The sequence below is a fragment of the Heterodontus francisci genome, chromosome 7 (genome assembly GCF_036365525.1).
Source record: "Heterodontus francisci isolate sHetFra1 chromosome 7, sHetFra1.hap1, whole genome shotgun sequence".
NCBI lineage: Eukaryota > Metazoa > Chordata > Chondrichthyes > Heterodontiformes > Heterodontidae > Heterodontus > Heterodontus francisci.
This window is the reverse complement of record NC_090377.1, coordinates 57029491-57049469: the sequence shown is the minus strand read 5'-3', so window position 1 is coordinate 57049469 and position 19979 is coordinate 57029491. Positions and strand designations below refer to the sequence as shown.

The following is a 19979-nucleotide window of genomic DNA, read 5'->3' as shown; positions in this document are numbered from 1 at the left end:
AAACTTTACTGGAACAGCCACATAAGTACTGTGGCTACAAGGGCAAGTCAGATGCTGGGTATTCAGTGGTGAGTAACACATTTCCTGACGCCCCAAAGTCTTTGCAACATCTACAAGGCACAAGCCAGGAGTGTGATGGAATACTCCTCATTGCCTGGATAAGTGCAACTCCAACAACATTCAGGAAGCTTGATACTAACCAGAAAAAAGTAGCACAGTTGATTGGCACTATACTACCTTAAAAATTCTCTTGCTGCACCATCTGCCGCAGTGTGCTCCATCTACAAGATGCGCTTCAGCAACTTGCCAAGGCTTCTTCCAACACTTTCCAAATCCATGACTTCTGACTAGAAGAACAAGGCCAGCAGGCACATGGGAATGCCACCAACTGCATGTTCCCCTCATACGCCATCCTGACTTGGAAATATAATGCCGTTCCTTCATTGTTGCTGGGTCAAAATCCTGGACCTTCATACCTAATAGCACTGAGTGTACCTACACCATATGGACTGCAGAGGTTCAAGAGGACAGCTCTTCACCTTTTGAAAGGAAATTAGGGATGGGAAAATAAATGCTGGCACTGCCAGCAATAAATAAACACAAGATAAGAAATAGGAGCAGGAGTAGGCAATTCAGCCTCTCGAGCCTGCTTCGCCATTCAATAAAATTATGGCTGATCTTATTGTGGCCTTAACTCCACTTTCCTGCCTGTTCCCATAACTCTTGACTCCCTTGTAGATCAAAAATCTGTCTAACTCAGCCATGAATGTTTTCGATGGCCCAGCCTCCACTGCTTTCTGGGGAAGAGAATGCCAAAGATTAATGACCCTCAGAAGAAATTCCTTCTCATCTCTGCCTTAAAAGGGAGACCCCTTATTTAGAAACTGTGCTCCCTAGTTCTAGATTCCCCCACAAGGGGAAACATCATCTCGGCATCTACCCTGCCAAGCCCCCTCAGAATCTTGTATTTCAATAAGATCACCTCTCATTCTTCTAAACTCCATTAAGCCCAACCTGCTCAACCTTTCCTCATAAGACAACCCCATCATCCTCAGAATCAGCCTAGCGAACCTTGTCTGAACTGCTTCCAATGCAAGTACATGCCTCTTCAAGTAAGGAGACCAAAACTGTATGCAGTATTCAAGGTGCGGTCTCACCAATGCCCTGTACAGTTGTATCAAGACTTCTTTACTTTTTATACTCCATCCCCCTTGTAAGAAAGGCCAACATTCCATTTGCCTTCCTAATTACTTGCTGTACCTGCATGCTAACTTTGTGATTCATGTACAAGGATACCCAGATCCCTCTCTACTGCAGCATTCTGCAGTCTCCATGTAAATAATATTTTGCTTTTCTATTCTTCCTGCCAAAGTGGACAACCTCACACTTTCCACATTATGCTCCATCTGCCAAACTTTTGTCCACTCAACCTATTTGCAGACGCTTTGTGTCTTCCTCACAACTTGCTTTCCTACCTATCTTTGAATTGTCTGTAAATTTGTCTACAATATGCTAGATCCCTTCATCCAAGTCATTAATATCGATCGTAAATAGTTGAGGCCCGAGCACTGATCCCTGTGGCAATCCACTAGTTACAATTTGTCAACCTAAAAAGGCCCTATTAATCTCAACTTTCTATTTCCTGTTAGTTAGCCAGATCTCTCTTCCTGCTAATATACCATCGCCAATGCCATAAGCTCTGATCTTGCGTAATAACCTTTTGTGTGGCACCTTATCGAATTCCTTTTGGAAATCCAAATATGCTACATCTACTGGTTCCTCTTTATCCACCCTGCTTGTTAAATCCTCAAAGAACTTTAATAAATTTGTCAAGCACTATTTCCCTTTCATAAAACCATGTTGACTATCTGATTGCAGTATGATTTTTCAAATGTCCTGCTACTACTTAATAATGTAGCATAATTTCCCAATGACAGATGTTAGGCTAACTGACATTGTTTCTTGCTTTCTGTCAACCCCACCCCCCACCCCTTGAGTAAAGGTGTTGCATTTGCGGTTTTCCAATCTGCTGGGACCTTTACAGAATTTAGGGAATTTTGGAAGATTGCAACTAATCATCCACTATCTCTGCAGCCACTTCCTTTAAGACCCTAGATTGCAGGCCATCAGGTCCAGGGGACTTGTCAGTCTTGAGTCCCATTAGTTTTCCTAGTACATTTTCTCTAGTGATGGTGATTGTTTTAAGTTCCTCCCTACCTTTTGCCTCTTGGTATTCTGCTATTTTGTGTCTTCTGGGAAGACAGACACAGAAGTCTCTGCCATTTCCTTGTTTCCCATTATTAATTTCCCAGTCTCATCCTCTTGGGGACCAACACATACTTTAGCTACACTTTTTTTTATATATTTGTAGAAGCTTTTACTGTATATTTCTTGCTATTTTCCTCTCGTACTCTAATTTCTCCCTTTTTTTTTAGTCATCCTTTGCTGGTTTCTAAAATTTTCCCAATCTTCTGGCCTACTACTAATCTTTACAGCATTGTACCCCTTTTTTTTCAATTTGATACCATCTTTAGCTTTCTTAGTTAGTCACAGACGGTGCGTCCTTTTCCATAGAGTCTTTCTTTCTCAATGGAATATATCTGTTGAGAGTTATGAAATATCTCCTTAAATGTCTGCCACTGCTTCTCTACTGTCTTACCCTTTAACTTATTTTCCAGTTCACTTTAGCCAACTCTGTCGTCTTATCCTTGTAATTGCCTTTAAGTTTAAAATGCTAGTTTCAGACCCAAACTTCTCACCCTCAAACTGAATGTGAAATTTTATCATGTTATCATTCTTGCCTAGAGGATCCTTTACTATGAGGTCATTTATTAATCCTGTCTCATTACACACCATCAGGTCTAAAATAGCCTGCTCCAGGGTTCGTTCTAGAACGTATTGTTCTAAGAAACTGCCTCAAATACGCTTTATGAACTCATCCTCCAGGCTACCTTTGCCAATTTGCTTAGTTCAGACTATATGACGATTAAAATTGCCCACACTTATTGCACTATCTTTTCTACAAGCTGCCATTATTTCTTGATTCATATTCTGTCCTACAGTGTAGCTACTGTTCAGGTAGCTATAAACTACTCCCACTGGTGGCTTATTTCCTTTGCTATTTCTTATGTCCACTCAAACTGATTCTACATATCTTCTGAGCCAAGATAATTTCTCATGGGTGTACTGATCTCAAACTTTATTAACAGAGCTACCCCATCTCCTTTTCCTTCCTTTCTATCCTTCCAAAATGTCAAATACCCTTGAATATTTAGTTCCAGCCTTGGTCACCTTGCATCCACATTTCCGTATCATACCCATTTATTTTTATTTGCGCTTACAATTCATCCATCTTGTTACGAATGTTGCATGCATTCAAAAAAAAACCCATTAATTCTGTCCATTTACCATTTTTCCCTACTCTGACCTTATTTGCTGGTGCACTCATGTTTGTATGCTCTGACCCTTCCTGTCACACTGTGGTTGTCATTACCCAGATCACGTACCCTGCATTATTGCCTTGTCCTTTTGTTAACTTTCTAAATTTCCCCTCGCCTGATCCCTGCCCGCCCCCACTATATAGTTTAACGCACTCTCTGCAGCCCTATATACAATTCGCCAAGACACACTGGTCTCAGCACAGTTCAGGTCAAGGCCATCCCAACAGTACAGTTCCTCTTTCCCCCGTACTGGTGCCAGTGCCCCATGAATCAAAACCCATTTCTCCCACAGCAGTCTATGAGCCATGCATTCAACTCTGACAATTGGATCCTTCCCCTTCCAATCCAAGTTCTTCTTCAGCCCTGAGGAGATGTCCTTAACTCTGGAACCAGGCAGGCAACACAGCCTTTGGGACTCTCGCTTTTGGCTTCAGAGAACAGTGTCTATCTCTTTCCATGCCCCCCGCCCCCCCAACTATACTATCCCTTACTATTACCACATTCCTTTTTAGTCCCCTCACTTGATTGGCCCCCTGCACCATGTGCTGTGGTCAGTTTGCTCATCATCCCTGCAGTCCCTGCTGTTGTCTACACAAGCTGCAAGAACCTCGAACCTTTTGGACAAATGAAAAGGTTGCGAGTTCTTCATTGCTACCTTCTTGTTCCCCGTACCTGCCTCATTCATAGTCATGGCCTCCTATCCCTGAGAACAGACCAAATGTGAAGTACCTAGCCTAAGGGGTGACTGCCTGCTGGAAAAAAGTATCCAGCTAACTTCCCTGAATCTCGGACTCCAGCTCATCAACTCTGAGCCCAAGTTCCTCGAGCTGCAGACACTTGCTGCAAATGTGGTAGCAGTGGATCACGCTGGTGTCCATTAACTCCCACATGCTACAACTGCAACACATCACCTGCCCTGCCATCTCAGTTTATTTAACTAAGATTTCAAGTTTAGAAATATCACTGATTATTTGTAGTTATATCAAATAGTTTACCTAATGAAGCTACAAATTTAATAGAAAACTTGTTTCTCCCCAGAACCAGTTTAAACTACTGCCCTAGTTTGGAAAGGGGGGAAAAAACCTTAAAACTTAGCAACCGATCAGCTTCCTGCTTCCCTAATCAGTGCCTCTGGCCTTCAACTCTCAGGTCTCTCTGAGTCCAGCTCCCTCTCTTCGATCACTGCTTGTTCTGTAAAAGACCAGAACAGCATCTCTTTGCTCATTGCACGAAATTCCCACACTTAGCAAATTCCTGAGTTAAGCACACTTTCTCACAACACTGAGTTGAGCAGAACTTTGTGCTACTTATCCCATGAATGAATTAAACAAAAAGGGGGTGTTCTATAGGTAAGTACTGGTCCACTAATAACTTACCAAGATTTTTGTTTGTTATCTAAAAATTAAGCTGTACAGTTTCACATTTTAAGTTATATTTTTGTTAACTACATACTTGTAGTTATTGGTAAAATGTTTTGGAGTAATGGTTGTTTTGGGTTAAACTTTGCATACTGCAGATACTTTAGTTTTATCAGCAACAAACATGATTCTTGACTGGAGCATTTCAGAGAGATATGACTGGGAAGATGGGCTTTAATGAATTTAAAGAGCTGTGGGCAGCACTGAATGGATGGAAACAGAACTTCATGATGTACGATCAAGATAGAAGTGGGACGGTAGAACCGCTTGAGCTTGGTCAGGCTATTACGTCAATGGGTATGTAGTAAATCTCATCTTAAGTGTTTCTTTTTAAAACAATGAATTTTTTTTTAAAGTCCTTGATGTGTACTGTAACATTGTACTGTGGAAATATTGGGTGGAATTTAGTGAAGCTTCCTGCTTGCATTGTTACTTATTACTACATAATTCTAGAACAGTTAATTATATCCTATATAAAAATACTGCAAATAAAATCTAATTTATTAAGCAAGGGTAATTTAGTTTCTGAACAATATTTTCATGTGTTTGTAAATTTTTTGAAAAAAGTTTATGCATTTTAAACTATTTCAACATAAGTGGTGGAAGGGAGCTTAGAGAGAAGTTATTTTTCAAGCAATGGGATTGGAAAAGAAGTTGAAGGATTTTTTTAAAGTGGTGGAAACAATTAGACAGAATGTACCAAGAATAAAAGCTGTAATCTGGGAGCAACCTTGCTAAAGCAGTGGGATGGTAAACATGACTCATTATAACCAAATGACTTTGTTCAAGTTTTAAGGCCCTGTAGCAATTATCGATTTTTGCTAGGTGATCTCCCATGGTTCTGCTCATGGAAAAGAAAGTATTAGGTCTGGAGTACTTTGTCCTTCAGTTTTGGTAGACAGGAATTAAATGTTTAAAAATATGAAATAATTCTTTATTGAAATCCTTATCCTGGACACCTCAAACTCTCAACGGTGGTAAAAAGATTAGTTCAATGAGAGCCATTTGTATTAAAAATATAAATACAGGTTGAAGTCTTTAAGAAGACTGTGCAGTATAACTTTTCTGCTGTTTATGTTGAGCAAGAGTGAAATCTTTTTGGAAACTAGCCTCTCACAGGTCATTGCTCAAGTCTCTTAAGTTGGGAAAGCTGCTAAGTATATACTGGAAAAGTGTATTTTTGAAGGTGCTTTAGAATGCCATTCATATTCCCTAGATATCAACAATCTGAGTTAGAAGGAATGCATTACCCAAGGGACCAATCAGAAGTGATTACAAAGACCAATGATAGATCAGCATTTTCAATTACATTTCTTCCCACGGATTAATTCCTATGTTGGTCACGCCCTCCATTGAAATGTTCTACAAAAATTTGTAATGTAAAAATGTCCACACACATTGTTGGTTTTCACTTGAAGTTCCCTGGAGTCGTGTAGGTGGTAATCTAATAGGTAATAAGTTTGCTATAGAAAATTCTGTCACAGCTCCCTGTAACATTGCTATGTATCATTATTATTTCTGCCCACAAATTGCTGAAATTTGCTTTCTGAAAAGAATTTCACTGCCAATTTTTCAGTGACAATTTCTATATCAAAAGTAAGGTTTAAGCAGCAAAAAATAAATGCAAATTTCATAACATTAAATATATGCATATAAGTATCTCTTTGGGCTTTTTAATATCTTTTAAGTTTTTTTAAAATTGAAGGCCTCTTGTGTTTCCCAAAAGCCTGGGCTTTGCTTAATATTTTTGTCCACATCTGACTCTTAGCTAAATATGTATTGTGCTGTTTAAGCTTAAGTGATGTGTCCACTTTCCCAAGATGCATCAATACTATTTAGACATGAAAATGCTGATTATTTTTCTTTAGCTACTAGTAGTTTCTGTTCAGTTACTTTACAAAATTATTTGAAGAAAAGCTGAGGGGAAAATTTTCAAAGGCTTTATCCAGGTAATGTTTTTATTTTGAGTTTTTTGGAACTGTATGCAAAAGGAAAAAGACTGACTCGACTGATTATCCAGTTACAGCTTTTGTTTCATATTCTGTAATACCTAAGCTGATGCAGAGACTTTCCTCCGAATTTGAGTTCTTAATTCAATTTTTTTTTAAATATTGAAACAAAGTCTTTGAAGGAAATGGGTAAAAAAGGTGAAGGAACCTCTTGCCACCCAACTTTTTGGAAAGAGTAAATGGGTATCCAGGATGGGGGGTTAAATATAACATGACAGCAGAGAAAGGGTGGGGAAGAAATGCAAGTTTTTAGCAGGTAGTTTAAAGAGAAGGTTGTAGTGAGAAAGTAAATGGGTAGAGGACAACATGGGAGCCAGTGGTTAGCGGGAAGCGTCAGTGATGGGGAAAGTTAGGAGAAGGGAGCTGCTGAGGGCTTCAGGTCACATTTTCCCCACAGTCCCCACCAGAAAATGTAGCTTGCAGCCCTCAGGTGCTCCTTTTCCCACCACGTCATTCCATACCACCCACTATATCTTGTATGAAAGGAATGAAGAAAAAGAGAAGCAGAAGTGGATGGAGAGTGAAAAAGCCAAAATGTTGAGTTAGAAGAGGATTAGAGACAGAAGAAGAGACAGAAAAACAAATATATATATATATATATATAAACAAAACAAACTCAGTAGTGGGAAAATTATTGCAATCAATTATGAGACAGGATAAACTGTCACTTAGGCAAGGATTAATCAAGGATATTCAGCATAGATTTGTTAAGGGAAGGTCGTGTCTGACTAACTTGATTGAATTTTTTGGGAAAGTAACAAGGAGGATTGATGAGGGTAGTGCAGTTGATGTTTAGCAAGGCTTTTGACAAGGTCCCACATAGCCGACTGGTTTATAAAAAAAAACTCATGGGATCCAAGGAAATGTAGCAAGCTGGATACAAAATTGGCTGAGTGACAGGAAACAAAGGGTGTTTTTGCGACTGGAAGGCTGTTTCCAGTGGGGTTCTGCAGGGCTCAGTACTAAGTCCCCTGCTTTTTCTACTGTATATTAACAATTTGGACGTAGATGTAGGAGGAACGATCAAGAAGTTTGCAGATGACACAAAAATTGGCCACGTGGCTGATAGCGAAGCGGATAGCTGTAGGCTGCAGGAAAATATCAGTAGACTGGTTAGGTGGGCAGAAAAGTATCACATAGATTTCAGCCCGGAGAAGTGTGAGGTGATGCATTTGGCGACGTCGGACAAGGCAAAGGAATACACAATAAATGGGAGGATGCTGAGAGGTGTAGAGGAACTGTATGCCCACAGATTCCTGAAGGTAGCAGGGCAGGTTGATAAGGTGGTTTAAGAAGGCATAGGGAAACCTTTCCTTTAGCAGCCGTGGTATAGAATATAAGAGCAGGGAGCTTAAGCTGGAACTATGTAAAACATTAGTTAGGCCACAACTTGAGTACTGTGTGCAGTTCTGGTCACCTCATTACAGAAAGGATGTAATTGCAATAGAGAGGGTACAGAGGAAATTTGCAAGGATGTTACCTAGACTGGAAAATTACAGTTATGAGGAAAGATTGGATAGGCGGGGTTGTTCTCCTTGGAACAGAGGAGGCTCAAGGGAGATATGATTGAGATGTTCAAAATTGAGGGGCCTGGGTAGAGTGGATGGGAAGAGCCTATTTACCTTAGCAGAGAGGTCAGTGACTTGGGGGCATAGATTTAATGTGATTGGTGGAAGGATTTAGAAGGGAGATGAGGAAAAATTATTTCACCCAGAGGATAGTGGGGATCTGGAATTCACTGCCTGAAAGGGTGGTAGAGGCAGAAAACCTCATCTTATTTAAAAGGTGCTTGGATGTGCACCTGAAGTGCTGTAATTTGTAGGGCTATGGACCAAATGCTAGAAAGTGGGATTTTTTGGCCAGTGCAGACACGATGAGCCAAGTGGCCTCTTTCTGTGCCGTAAACTTTCTATGATTCCAACATAAAGACAACAGAGACTGGTAAGAGAGAGACCATATTCTCAGACGCAACAGACGTAACACCATGGGAGATCAACTAGTAATATTAAAACTCTGACTTCTGGCAGAATTTCACCAAAACCTGCATTGGTGGTCAAGAATATTACTGGCTGAGTAGAATAACCAAGAGAATGAGTCTGAAGTCACACTTCATAAAAGGAGAGTGCATAGTTGAGCATAAAGGTAATTGAGTTAGTTACACTTACCTTGAGCGATATCACATTTTTGTTTGTCTTAACTCAACAAAATTTTTTCTACGCTGGCTAATGGTGTAAATTTGGAGTGTTGGAAAATATCAGTTGTAGAAGTTTAAACTAAAGTAACTTAATTTCTCTAAGGTTTTACACATCATTACACTTGAGCAACATATTCTGAGTTATTAGAGAAATAGTCCTAGTTTATTAGACATAACTTAAGCTGAGATCCTTCACAAAATGGGCCATGTTCAGATTATTCCTAACTTTTGATATTTAAATATGTTTATAAACTCAGTCTCGTGGCTCATCTTTCTGTTAGGAAGTGTGTTTGCTGAGGAAATGAAAATTGTTGATTTTATGAATACTCATATAATTTGTACGTCAAACACTTAATCATCCTTTGCTTTGGTATTATGGCAGTGTCTGCTCTGCTGAGTCACTCAGGAGTACCCAATTTCAGAACATTAGAAACAGGAGCAGGCGTTGGCCCTTCGAGCCTGCTCTTGGATTTAGTAAGATCATGGCTGATCTGATCGTCGTCTCAACTCCACCTTCCTGCCTGCCGCCTCATAACCCTTGATTCCCTTGTAGATCAAAAATCTGTCGATCTCAGCCTTGAATATATGCAATGACTCAGCCTCCACTGCTCCCTGGGGTAGAGAATTCCAAAGATTAACAACCCTCAGAGAAGAAATTCCGCTTCATCTCTGTCTTAAATGGGAGACCCCTTACTCTGAAACTGTGCCCCCTAGTTCTCGGTTCCTCAACGAGGGGAACATCCTCTCAGCATCTACTCTGTCAAGCCCCCTCAGAATCGTGCATGTTTAAATAAGATCACCTCTTATTCATCTAAACTCTAGTGAGTATAGGCTCAACCTTTCCTTAACAGCCAACCCCTTCATCCCAGGTATCAATCAAGCGAACCTTCTCCGAACTGCCTCCAATGCAAGTATATCCCTCCTTCAATAAGGAAACCAAAATATTGTCTCAATATGACCAGGTTAGTTTTCAAAACTAAACCTGAAATTTGGCCAAAAAGTCCCTCTCTCTTGGAATTTAGACTGTCAATCAGACAATTATTAAAGTTGGTTCTACCATGTAAACTTAAATAATTGCAGAAGAATTAACTGTTGGATCCTGACCAATATTTCCAGGAATTTCCAGTTCCTATACTGACTGCATTTCTTCTTTTACTTTTCAGTTACTGCTGCTGTAATAAAACTAATGGGAGTATTTTAAACTGTTGTGAATCCTTTACAACTGAAATAATTTAAAATTCTATTTGGAATTATTAAACCACTTCTGCTTTCTCCCTTCTCCTGCTCATTTATTCTCCTCTCTCCAACATTTAGTCCCTCTCCCCTATTACTGCAATTTCATTTCTATCTACTGTAGCCTATCCAAACATTTTTCACTAGCCTCTGGGTTTCCACAAACCATTTGGTAGTAGGATACTGATTGTAAAAAAAAAAAAATTAGTTTCTGATTTTTGAAAACTGATTCTGAGGGCCAACTTTTCATTCAATCAGTGCTTAGAAGTAGAATGGTGGACATGGTCCATTGTAGTTAGATCATTAATTATTGAACTACCGCTTCTGAGTTATCTTGCCAGTAGCCAGAGGATTATGAGCACATATCAATGAGAATGTTTTGTCTGTGCTACAAATTTGTATAGAAGAGCAGTAGAGAGTGCTAATTTAGTTTAAATTAGCTTGAGTAGTGTAAAGTTGTTTCTACAGTAATAAAGTTATCTGCCATTGAGTGGGATTGTTTTAATATTATGGTTTTTAGCATCATGGTGCATAAACTGAAATATCAAAAACAATCCTATCTGGTCCACGGAGCCTTGAATTGTTACTAGTTTAACGATTTAACTTTGTGGGATCAGTACAATTTTTTTGTTTCTATCTTGCTTATTTTAAGTTTTATAAAATATTCTGAACGATCTATCAGCTAAGAACATGATTTTGCCCTCATTTGTTTCGAAAATGTTATTTTTGGTGTTTCTAGGATACCGATTGAGTGCTCAAGCTATAACTGGTATTATAAAGCGTTACTGCAAGGATGGCAAGACTTACTTTGATGACTATGTTGCCTGCTGTGTAAAATTAAGGGCAGTTACAGGTATGCTTTATCTTTGTTAAATATACTCATTTTACAATTGTCTTGAAGGACAGATTTGTAAATAAATGCTGAAGAATATAGGTCAGAATTATTTGATACCTTTTAAGTAACATCAACACCACTTAAATTTGTTTGGGATGTAAGAGAACAAACTAATGAACTTCTTACCTCTAGCTGTTCTTCCCCTTAAATATCAGGATAGTCTACATATCATGCGATTAGTGTGGGGTTGAATTTGACCTTTTGTGGATAGAGATTTTAACCAAAATCTTGTAACTGGCTATGACCAGGGCCTACACCTTTCATTTTATAAGGTAATATTCCACACTTAATTGCAATGTGCCCTTGATTATCCATAAGTAGAGTAATATTTAAACGGTAACTATATTTACATTCCATTCTTTTAAGGGTCTGTGGTTTGCATAGATCTTTCCTTTACTATTTTCCAGCTGATAATTTTGTTCAAACTTGTTCTTTAATGTAATCAAGTTCCTCAAGAAAGCATAAAATTGCCATCTTGCCCATTATGATAACATGAGTCCTGGGCCTGACCCATGTATGTCTTATGTTATGACAATGCTTCTATGTTTTAAAGTTTTTTTTTGAGGACTCATGTATTTTAGAAATATGGACGTTGTTTTATTTGGGAAAACTGAAAAGGAATCAGTGGATTTTTTTTCCCCACTGGGGTCATTGAAAAGATTTCATCGGAAGGTCTTTTGGACTTGGTTTGTAAACAGTCCTTATTGGAATTCACCTGTCTTCAGATAAATACCCAACAGGGTTTTTTTGACTTGGGGACATGTTTACGAAGAAGTGACAGGTCAAGATTTATAGGGGTCAGGAGGCTTGACTCTTGAGATTGTTTTTGGTTGGGGTTTGGATAGTGTTCTGAAAGGAGTTTAAGAATCAACCTGCCAAGGACAAAGCCCCAGCTCAGTCTTTTTCCATCTCTTTGAGAAGCTCTTAGAAGCGAGTGTAAGAACTAGAGAAATTGATGCTGCATTCCTTCTGAAAGGCCTGCCAGAAACCCCTATTGCTGCATTTTGCCCAGAAAGCCTGCCAAACTGATCTTCAACATCGCCTGAAAAGAACTATTCTAGAAAGATCCCAGTGACAGCCGTCTTCGCGTATTTGGGACGCCAAATCAGAAAGGGACAATTGACATCTTTCCATATCTTCTCTTTTTTTTCCTCAAGAATTAGCAAATCTTTGGCCAAAGCATTTTTTGTCTTGTTTTTGTAACTGAGCTCTAAAGTGTCTGTGTGTGTGTGTGTGTCTGTGCAATTCAATCCGTCTTAATGCTTTGCTTTGTTACTAAATAAGTCTTGTGTTATAGTCCGATCATTTGGTTTATTAATGTAACCTTGCTGTATGTTGTTCCGGGGCGAAAGATTTGTCTGATTGACAGTATTGGTAACTGGGTAAACATTTAAATATATGTTGTGAACTTTGGACAAGTGGAACTACAAAACACAGTGCTCTCCTTCCATTTCGCTCGTAACATATAATTGGGGGCTCATCCGCGATATCCTAATGCAGACAACATACAATCGTAAGTGAGGTAACAATAATTGAAAAGAGGTAAAGTAAAAAAAAAAGTTTTCTTGTAAAGTCAGCCCATGGGGACTGTCTTTGCCAGTTGCTATGACCTTTCTGGGGAAGGAGGATGTATCCTTGAGTAATTTGAGAAACTTAACCAAGGTTGGGCTAAAGGATTTGACCGATCTGTTAAAACCAGGAGCTACAAATGCTGACATAATTGAAGTAATAGCACAGCATTTGCAATTGGAAGAAGGAGGCAGCAAACCAGATGGTAGTGCAGTTGAATTAGCTAAATTTCAGTTGCAGATGAAGCAGTTTGAACTTGAGATAAGGGCAAAAGAGAGAGAATTTCACAGGGAGCAAGAAGAGTGGCAGGAGAGAGAAAAGGCAAGAGAAAGAGAGGAAAACGAGAAAGGAATACTATATTAGAAGGCTGGAACTAGAGGTAAGAAAAAGATGCCCTTGACCCCGATGAAAATTCAGATGGGGAAACGACATGTCTCCAACCCAGGACACAGGAGAGCTGCTTAAATTTGTACAAGCCCTCCCAAAGTTTGAGGAAAGGGACATAGAGGCATTTTTCATTTCTTTTGAAAAGATAGTCAGACAGATGAAGTGGCCGAATAAAGCTGGATATTGCTTATGCAAAGAAGGTTGATGGGCAGGGCTCATTAAGTTTATGCCATGCTTTCTGAGGAGGCTTCCAAAGATTGAGATGTCAAAAAAGGCTACACTCGTTGCTTATGAGTTGGTCCCTGAAGTGTACAGGCAGAAATTTCGGAATGTTCAGAGACAGCCTGGGCAGCCTTGCATAGCATTTGAGAGGGTAAAGCAAATTAATTTTGATCGGACACTAAATCTAGAGGCTATGTATGAGAACCTTGGGGAACTAATTCACCTGGAAGAATTTAAGAATTCACTCCCTCTGTTAATAAGAACCCATGTAAAGAACCAGAAGGTTTTAACAACCAGCAGAAATCGCTGGTGCTTACGAGTTTGTTTACAAGCCCAAACCCTTTGTCCGTCGTGCTCACAAACCTGAGAAGGATAGAAGATGGGAGGGTGAAAAGAAGGCAAGTAGCTGGGGACAAGAAGGGATAGCTGGGAACGCCCCAGGATCATCATCTCAGGCCAGAAAGGAAGATGCTGAGGGTGGAAGTGAGGTCCAAAAGCCGAAGTGTTTTCATTGGGACAAGGTTGGGACACCTTCGTGCAGGATGCTGCAAGTTGTGAAGTAAACCCATGGGACTTATTGGGGTACACAAGGCCAATGTAGAGAAAAGGGGCCCTGACTGAGAATACAACAGATCAGGCTGTAGCTCTGACTGCATCTGTAAGGCTAAGTACAAAAACTGCTGAGAGTGTGGGGGATGTGAACAAGATACATGAGTTATAGGGAATTCTTGTCAAAAGGAAAAGTAACTCCTTATCCCTCAAGTGAGGCAGGTAAACCTATAGTTATACTTAGGGGTACAGGAGCCATCCAAACACTCTTTCTGGGGAAAGGCATTACTTTTCCACCAGAGAGCACACTGAATGCCAAGGTTTTCCTGAATGGTATTGGTGGGGTGTAAATACCCGTACCTTTGTATCGGGTACACCTAGGGTGTGACCTAATGTCTGGAACGGTAACTTTAGGAGTTGTCCATCATTTGCCTGTAGATAGAGTTGACCTACCCCTGGAGAATAATTTGGCCGGAGCGCAGGTAGTAGCTTCTCCAGTAATCACGGAAAAGCCTAGTGTAGTTAGAGACGCAACAGTTGCAGGAAAATGTTCCAGGAATTTTTCTTGTGTGGTGACCCGAGCAATGGCTGAACAAGTTCCATTGTCGGAGGTCAAATTGGCACCACAGACAGCCAAATATCTGAAACTTTCTTTTGGGGATTTTGATAATCTAAAGGAAATGCTCAATAAATCTTCTCTGATCAAGGCTCAGCAAGCCGATGCAGAGTTAAATAAAGTGGCAGAATCAGCTCTAACGGAAGCTGAGACAAAGGGAGTTACAGAAGGCTACTATATTAAAAATGGGGTTCTGATGAGGAAATGGAGACCTGCTGACAGACCTGTGGATGAGGAATGGACGGTAGTTCATCAGATAGTGGTGCCAAAGTATCGCTGGGAAATATTAAGAATAGCACATGAAATTCCTATAGCGGGACATGTGGGGATCTAGAAGACCCAATCACGTATAAGTCGACATTTTTACTGGCCAGATCTATCCAAGGACGTGGTGCAGTTATGTAAAACATGCCAGATTATGGGAAAACTGCAACCTGCCATAAAATCGGCACCTCTATTTCCCATACCAGTTTTTGGGGAACCATTTAATAGGGTGTTGGTAGGCTGTGCAGGACCTTTACCAAAAACAAAAGCGTGATACCAGTATATACTCGCTATCATGGATATGGCTACTTGGTTCCCAGAGGCTGTTCGCTTGAGAACAATTTCTGCTAAGATGGTGGTAGAGAATTTAACCCAGTTCTTCACTCTATGGATTGCTGATTGAGATTCAGTCGGATGAAGGTTCCAATTTTATGTCTAAAGTTTTCCAGGCAATTTGGGTATAGCACAGTTAAAGTCTTCAGCATACCACCCACAGACATAAGGAGCTTTGGAAAGGTAGCAAAAGACCCTCAAAACATTGATCAGGGCCTCCTGTTATGAATATCCCCATGATTGGGATAAAGGGTGAAAATTTCTTTTGTTTGCCACTAGGGATTCACCTAATGAATCTACCAGTTTTAGTCCTTTTTAATTAGTTTATGGACATGAGATAAGAGGTCCTCTGAAACTAATTAAAGAAAGGTTTTTAGAACAGAGGGATGAATCTTCTGTGTTGGATTATGTATCCGTATTCCAGGAATGGCTCACGAGAGCCTGCAAAGTGGCTGAGGAACAATTAAAACTTCCCAAACAACCATGAAGAAATGGGCAGACAAGCATGCCAAGATCCGAACATTTCAACCAGGGGATGAGGTGTTGGTACTACTGCCTCTACAGGGTGAATCGCTGAAATCATGGTTCAGTGGTCCATATAAAGTGGTCAAAAGAATTGGTAAGGTAAATTATTTAATTGACACCCCAGATCGCCGGAAAAAGAATCGGCTGTGTCATATCAATATGTTGAAACAATATCATTGCTGGGAGCAGGATAAGCAAGCACAGCTATGTCAGGTGGTAAGGACAGTGAAGGATGAAAGGGACAGTGAGGATGAGGCAGAAGGAGGCCTAGACAATTCTCAAGTTGAACCTCCAACTATCCGGTTAGCCAATACGTAATTGTTGGGGAGATTGGACACAATGCTACACTATTTAGATGCAGAACAATGGGAAGACCGAACAAGGTTACTCCCAGCATTTAAAAGAGTCTGTAGGGGCAAGCCAGGATGTACAACCTTAGCCTCGCATGATGTGGATGTAGGAGACTCCTATAAAACAACATCCATATCGCTTAAGTTCACAGAAATAGGCCCAGCTAAAAGCAGAAATCCAATACATGCTGGAAAAGCACTTAATTGAACGCAGTCAAAGCAGTTGGAGTTCTCCCGTGATATAGGAGCCTAAACCTGACTGTTCAACTAGATTCTGCATAAACTACAGAAAGACTAATGCAGTAACAAAGGCAGACTCTTACCCAATACTTCGCTTGGAAGACTATATTGAAAACCCAAATGCCAGACTATTCCGATGGAGTTACTATTGCAACCTTATCACTTAAAGATTATTCACATTACGGGAAAAAATAATGTAATTGCAGATGCTTTGTCTGGGATTTAACTTTGCTTTGAGCTTTTTGAGTGCAAAGATGGTACAAAGCAGAACTTGTTTAGGTACAGGTAAAGACTGATTGAGTACGAGTGTGAAAAAGTGTTAAAATATTTTTCATCTTTTGTTTTTTCCCACTCTTTGTAATGAAACGCATTTGAAAATGGTGTTTTATTCCTCCAAGGATGGAGGTGTTATGATGGTGCTTCTATATTTTTATGTTTTCTTTTGAGGACTCATGTATTTTAGAATTATGGACATTGTTTTCTTTGGGAAAACTGAACAGAATTCCATGTTTTGTTTTCACTGGGGTCATTGAAAAGAGGTCATCGGAAGGTCTTTCGGACTTGGTTTGTAAACAGTCTTGCTGGAAGTCACCTGTGATCAGATAAATACCCAGCAGGGGTTTTTTAACTTGGGAGATGTTTAGAGAAGTGACAAGTCAAGATTTATAGGGATCAGGAGGCTTGACTCTTGAGATTATTTTTGGTTTCACTTTGGACAGTCTTCTGAAAGGAGTTTAAGAATCAGCCTGCCAAGAACAAAACCCTAGCTCAGCCTTTTTTCATCTCTTTGAGAAGCTCTTAGGAGCGAGTGTAAGAACTAGAGAAATTAATGCTGCATTCCTCCTGACTGGCCTGCCAGAAACCCCTGTTGCTGCATTTTGCCCAGAAAGCCTGCCAAACTGATCTTCAACATCGCCTGAAAAGAACTGTTCTAGAAAGATCCCAGTGACAGCCATCTATACGTATTTGGGGCGCCAAACCAAAAAGGGACAACTGACATCTTTCCATATCTTCATCCTTCCTCAAAAATTAGCAAATATTTGGGCAAAGTTTTTATTTTGTCCTTTTTTGTAACAGAGCTCTAAAAAGGAAATCTCTGTTTTTCGGTTAACGTATGTGTGTGTGTGTGTGTGTTATTCTGGGATAAAGAGTAGTCTATGATTAACCGTATCGGTAACTGAGTAAACATGTTGTGACCTGTGTAGAAGTGGAATTAGAAAAGAGAGTGCACTCTTCCCACCTCAGTCGTAACAGTTACCTTCAGGATGTTTGCTTTGTGGCCTGCTGATAATGCATAGAAAGTCTTTTCAGTTTTTTTTTGGTTGGCCAATGTTATCAGTGATCACAACTGCTTTATGACATTGTGCTTCTCTAATAGTTTTTGCAAAGTATATTTCAGTACAGTTCTAGGGATTAAGAATACACCGTTATCCAGACATCTGACTCCTTTGATGTAACTCCACCTGTGTCACGATATTGTCTGCAGGAATGGGGACCTTGATTCATTTACTGTTTGCCTTCCCTCCATAGACTAAGCCTGGTGACCCTAAGCCTAATTATTGTTCCTCCAGAACATGCTAGAAATCATCTTTCTGGCCTGTATAGTTCACTACTGCACTACACATTCCATTCCTTCACTGAATCATCAGGAAGACTGGGTCATGCAGATCTTAATATAAATTTTTATTACATTTGGAATAGTGATTTGAAACTCTTGCTCTCAACTTACATTTTTGTTACAGATGCCTTCAGACGAAGAGACAGTCTGCAGCAAGGATACGTGAACTTTGGTTATGATGATGTAAGTGTCTAAAATGCATGCTGTAGCTTTGAAATTTTTTGATTTCTAACTTCTGCGGTGACATCAGCTCACAAATGTTGATAGTGGACCGAATGGTAGAATTTGTTTTTAATTTTGAGATGGTTAGTGAAAGTGTTTTCAGATGTCAGAATCCTGATATTAGGATAAGGATTTTTAGGTAATGTATTCTCTAGTTAAATATTGCAGTTTTACTAAATATGAAGCGATGAGCAGCTACCTGGCATTTTGATTATGTATTCAATGAAACCATGGTGAACATGAAATATGACACTCAACTTCAAAGGGGTGGTTTAGGTTTGTTTGAATTGCAGTCTTGAAATATTTTAGATGAATGTAGCCGACTTGCTTTGTTGCTATTTACTGCTAGTTCAACAATTTCAATAAATATTAACCTTTTCATTCTGCTTCACTATTTTTTATAGTTTATCCAATGCACCATGTCCATTTGAGCACAAAATTGCATCCATTATGCAAAGACTGGTCGCTGATGACGGAGTGAAACCAGTGATTTATATTGCTTTGAGGATAAATCGAACCTGCTCAAACTGCATACATGTCTAGTGGTTTTGTACATGTTTCTTTTTTTATTGTGTAAAATAAAAAAGGAAATTGGATTTTATGATGTGTACACAATTTGTTATGCTGTCACTTGCCAAATTGCATTTTTCTTTAGCTTGCAAAAAATTAGTTTACAGGTAAATGGCTTTGCTGCAATTGTGCCCCTTGGAATTTTGTGTAGTTTAATACAAATGTTTAGGTTTTTAGCCTATTGTAATGTATGATGTAACCAGGTTAATATGAATAATCACATTTTCGTGAACCAAACATCACTTTGCATTTGACTAGCATTTCCATTTGCAATTTTTTTAAAAGATTATATTTTTTTCACATTTTCATACTGCTTTTTCACCATGTAATAAAAATCTTTTACTTTCTGGTTAATGCTGGATATACAATTGTCAATGGAATGAAATAAAAACTAGTGACAAATGTTTTTAGATAAGGCGTCTGTGTGTGAAAAGAGAAATTAATGCCTCACTATTTGTACTAAACAAATTTTGTGCCCAAAGACATTGCAAGAAAATACTCCCCACCTTTTTCCCCTCCATTTTAATATTTTAAAAAACTGAGCCCCTCTTGTACATGTCTTTTAAGTTGTGTGGCCAAACCGTCTTGGCATCCTCTGCAGTCTTGTTCATGGGATGCATTTTTCATACAAGAATGCTCCTGTTTCAGACTGGTGGGTGTTTATGACTTCATCCAAATAATATTGCACTTCATATACAGAATCTTGTCTTCATTGTATGCTCGCCATCTCTATCCAAATGAATAGTTATCCAATTGATAAATAAGGTCTGTGCATCCAGGATATCTTGTGTTTTGGAATTGTTCCATGTTAGAATCATTTTGGTTAAATGTTCTTCCTCAACATTATTGTATGCATGTAGGGCCACATTCTAAACCTCACTTAAGTTTTTTTTTTTAATCCCCTCTCATTCTTAATAGTATTCCTTCATTGTACCAGAAGTTGGCTGCCATGTTTCCTACATTACATCAGTGACTACACTTCAAAGGTACTTCATTGTCTGTAAAGCATTTGAGGTATCTGTTAATTGTGAAATTCACTAAATAAATGCAAGTCTTTCTTTCTATAGGCTTGTCAAACAATCTTCATTTCTGAAATCTGGCTGCTTCTACTTCACATCATGTTCATCCAGGTGTCTACAAACATTCCTTTATGAGCATGCTATCAGCTGCAGACCGTGCAGCAGGTTTTTTTTTTCATATTCGTTCATAAGATGTGAACACTGCTGGAAAGGCCAGCATTTGTTCGAAGTGTTTTTAAAGTGGCAAAAAACTTGAAACAGTTTTGCAATCAGTCTTTGCCTTTGGTGTGTGGAAGCAGTGCTTCT

General features: G+C 39.4%; 1 protein-coding gene across 1 annotated transcript in view; it reads left to right on the top strand.

Annotated features, from left to right (window-relative positions):
- Nucleotides 1-19718, top strand: part of LOC137371999 (grancalcin-like) — a 54874-nt gene extending 35156 nt beyond the window's left edge. Inside the window, exons 5-8 of the mRNA XM_068035235.1 lie at nucleotides 5008-5155; nucleotides 11034-11147; nucleotides 17987-18045; nucleotides 18489-19718. Of these exons, the coding sequence (XP_067891336.1) occupies nucleotides 5008-5155; nucleotides 11034-11147; nucleotides 17987-18045; nucleotides 18489-18515 (348 nt within the window). The 3' untranslated portion in view covers nucleotides 18516-19718. The remainder of the gene's footprint in view (nucleotides 1-5007; nucleotides 5156-11033; nucleotides 11148-17986; nucleotides 18046-18488) is intronic.
- Nucleotides 19719-19979: the final 261 nt, after the last annotated feature.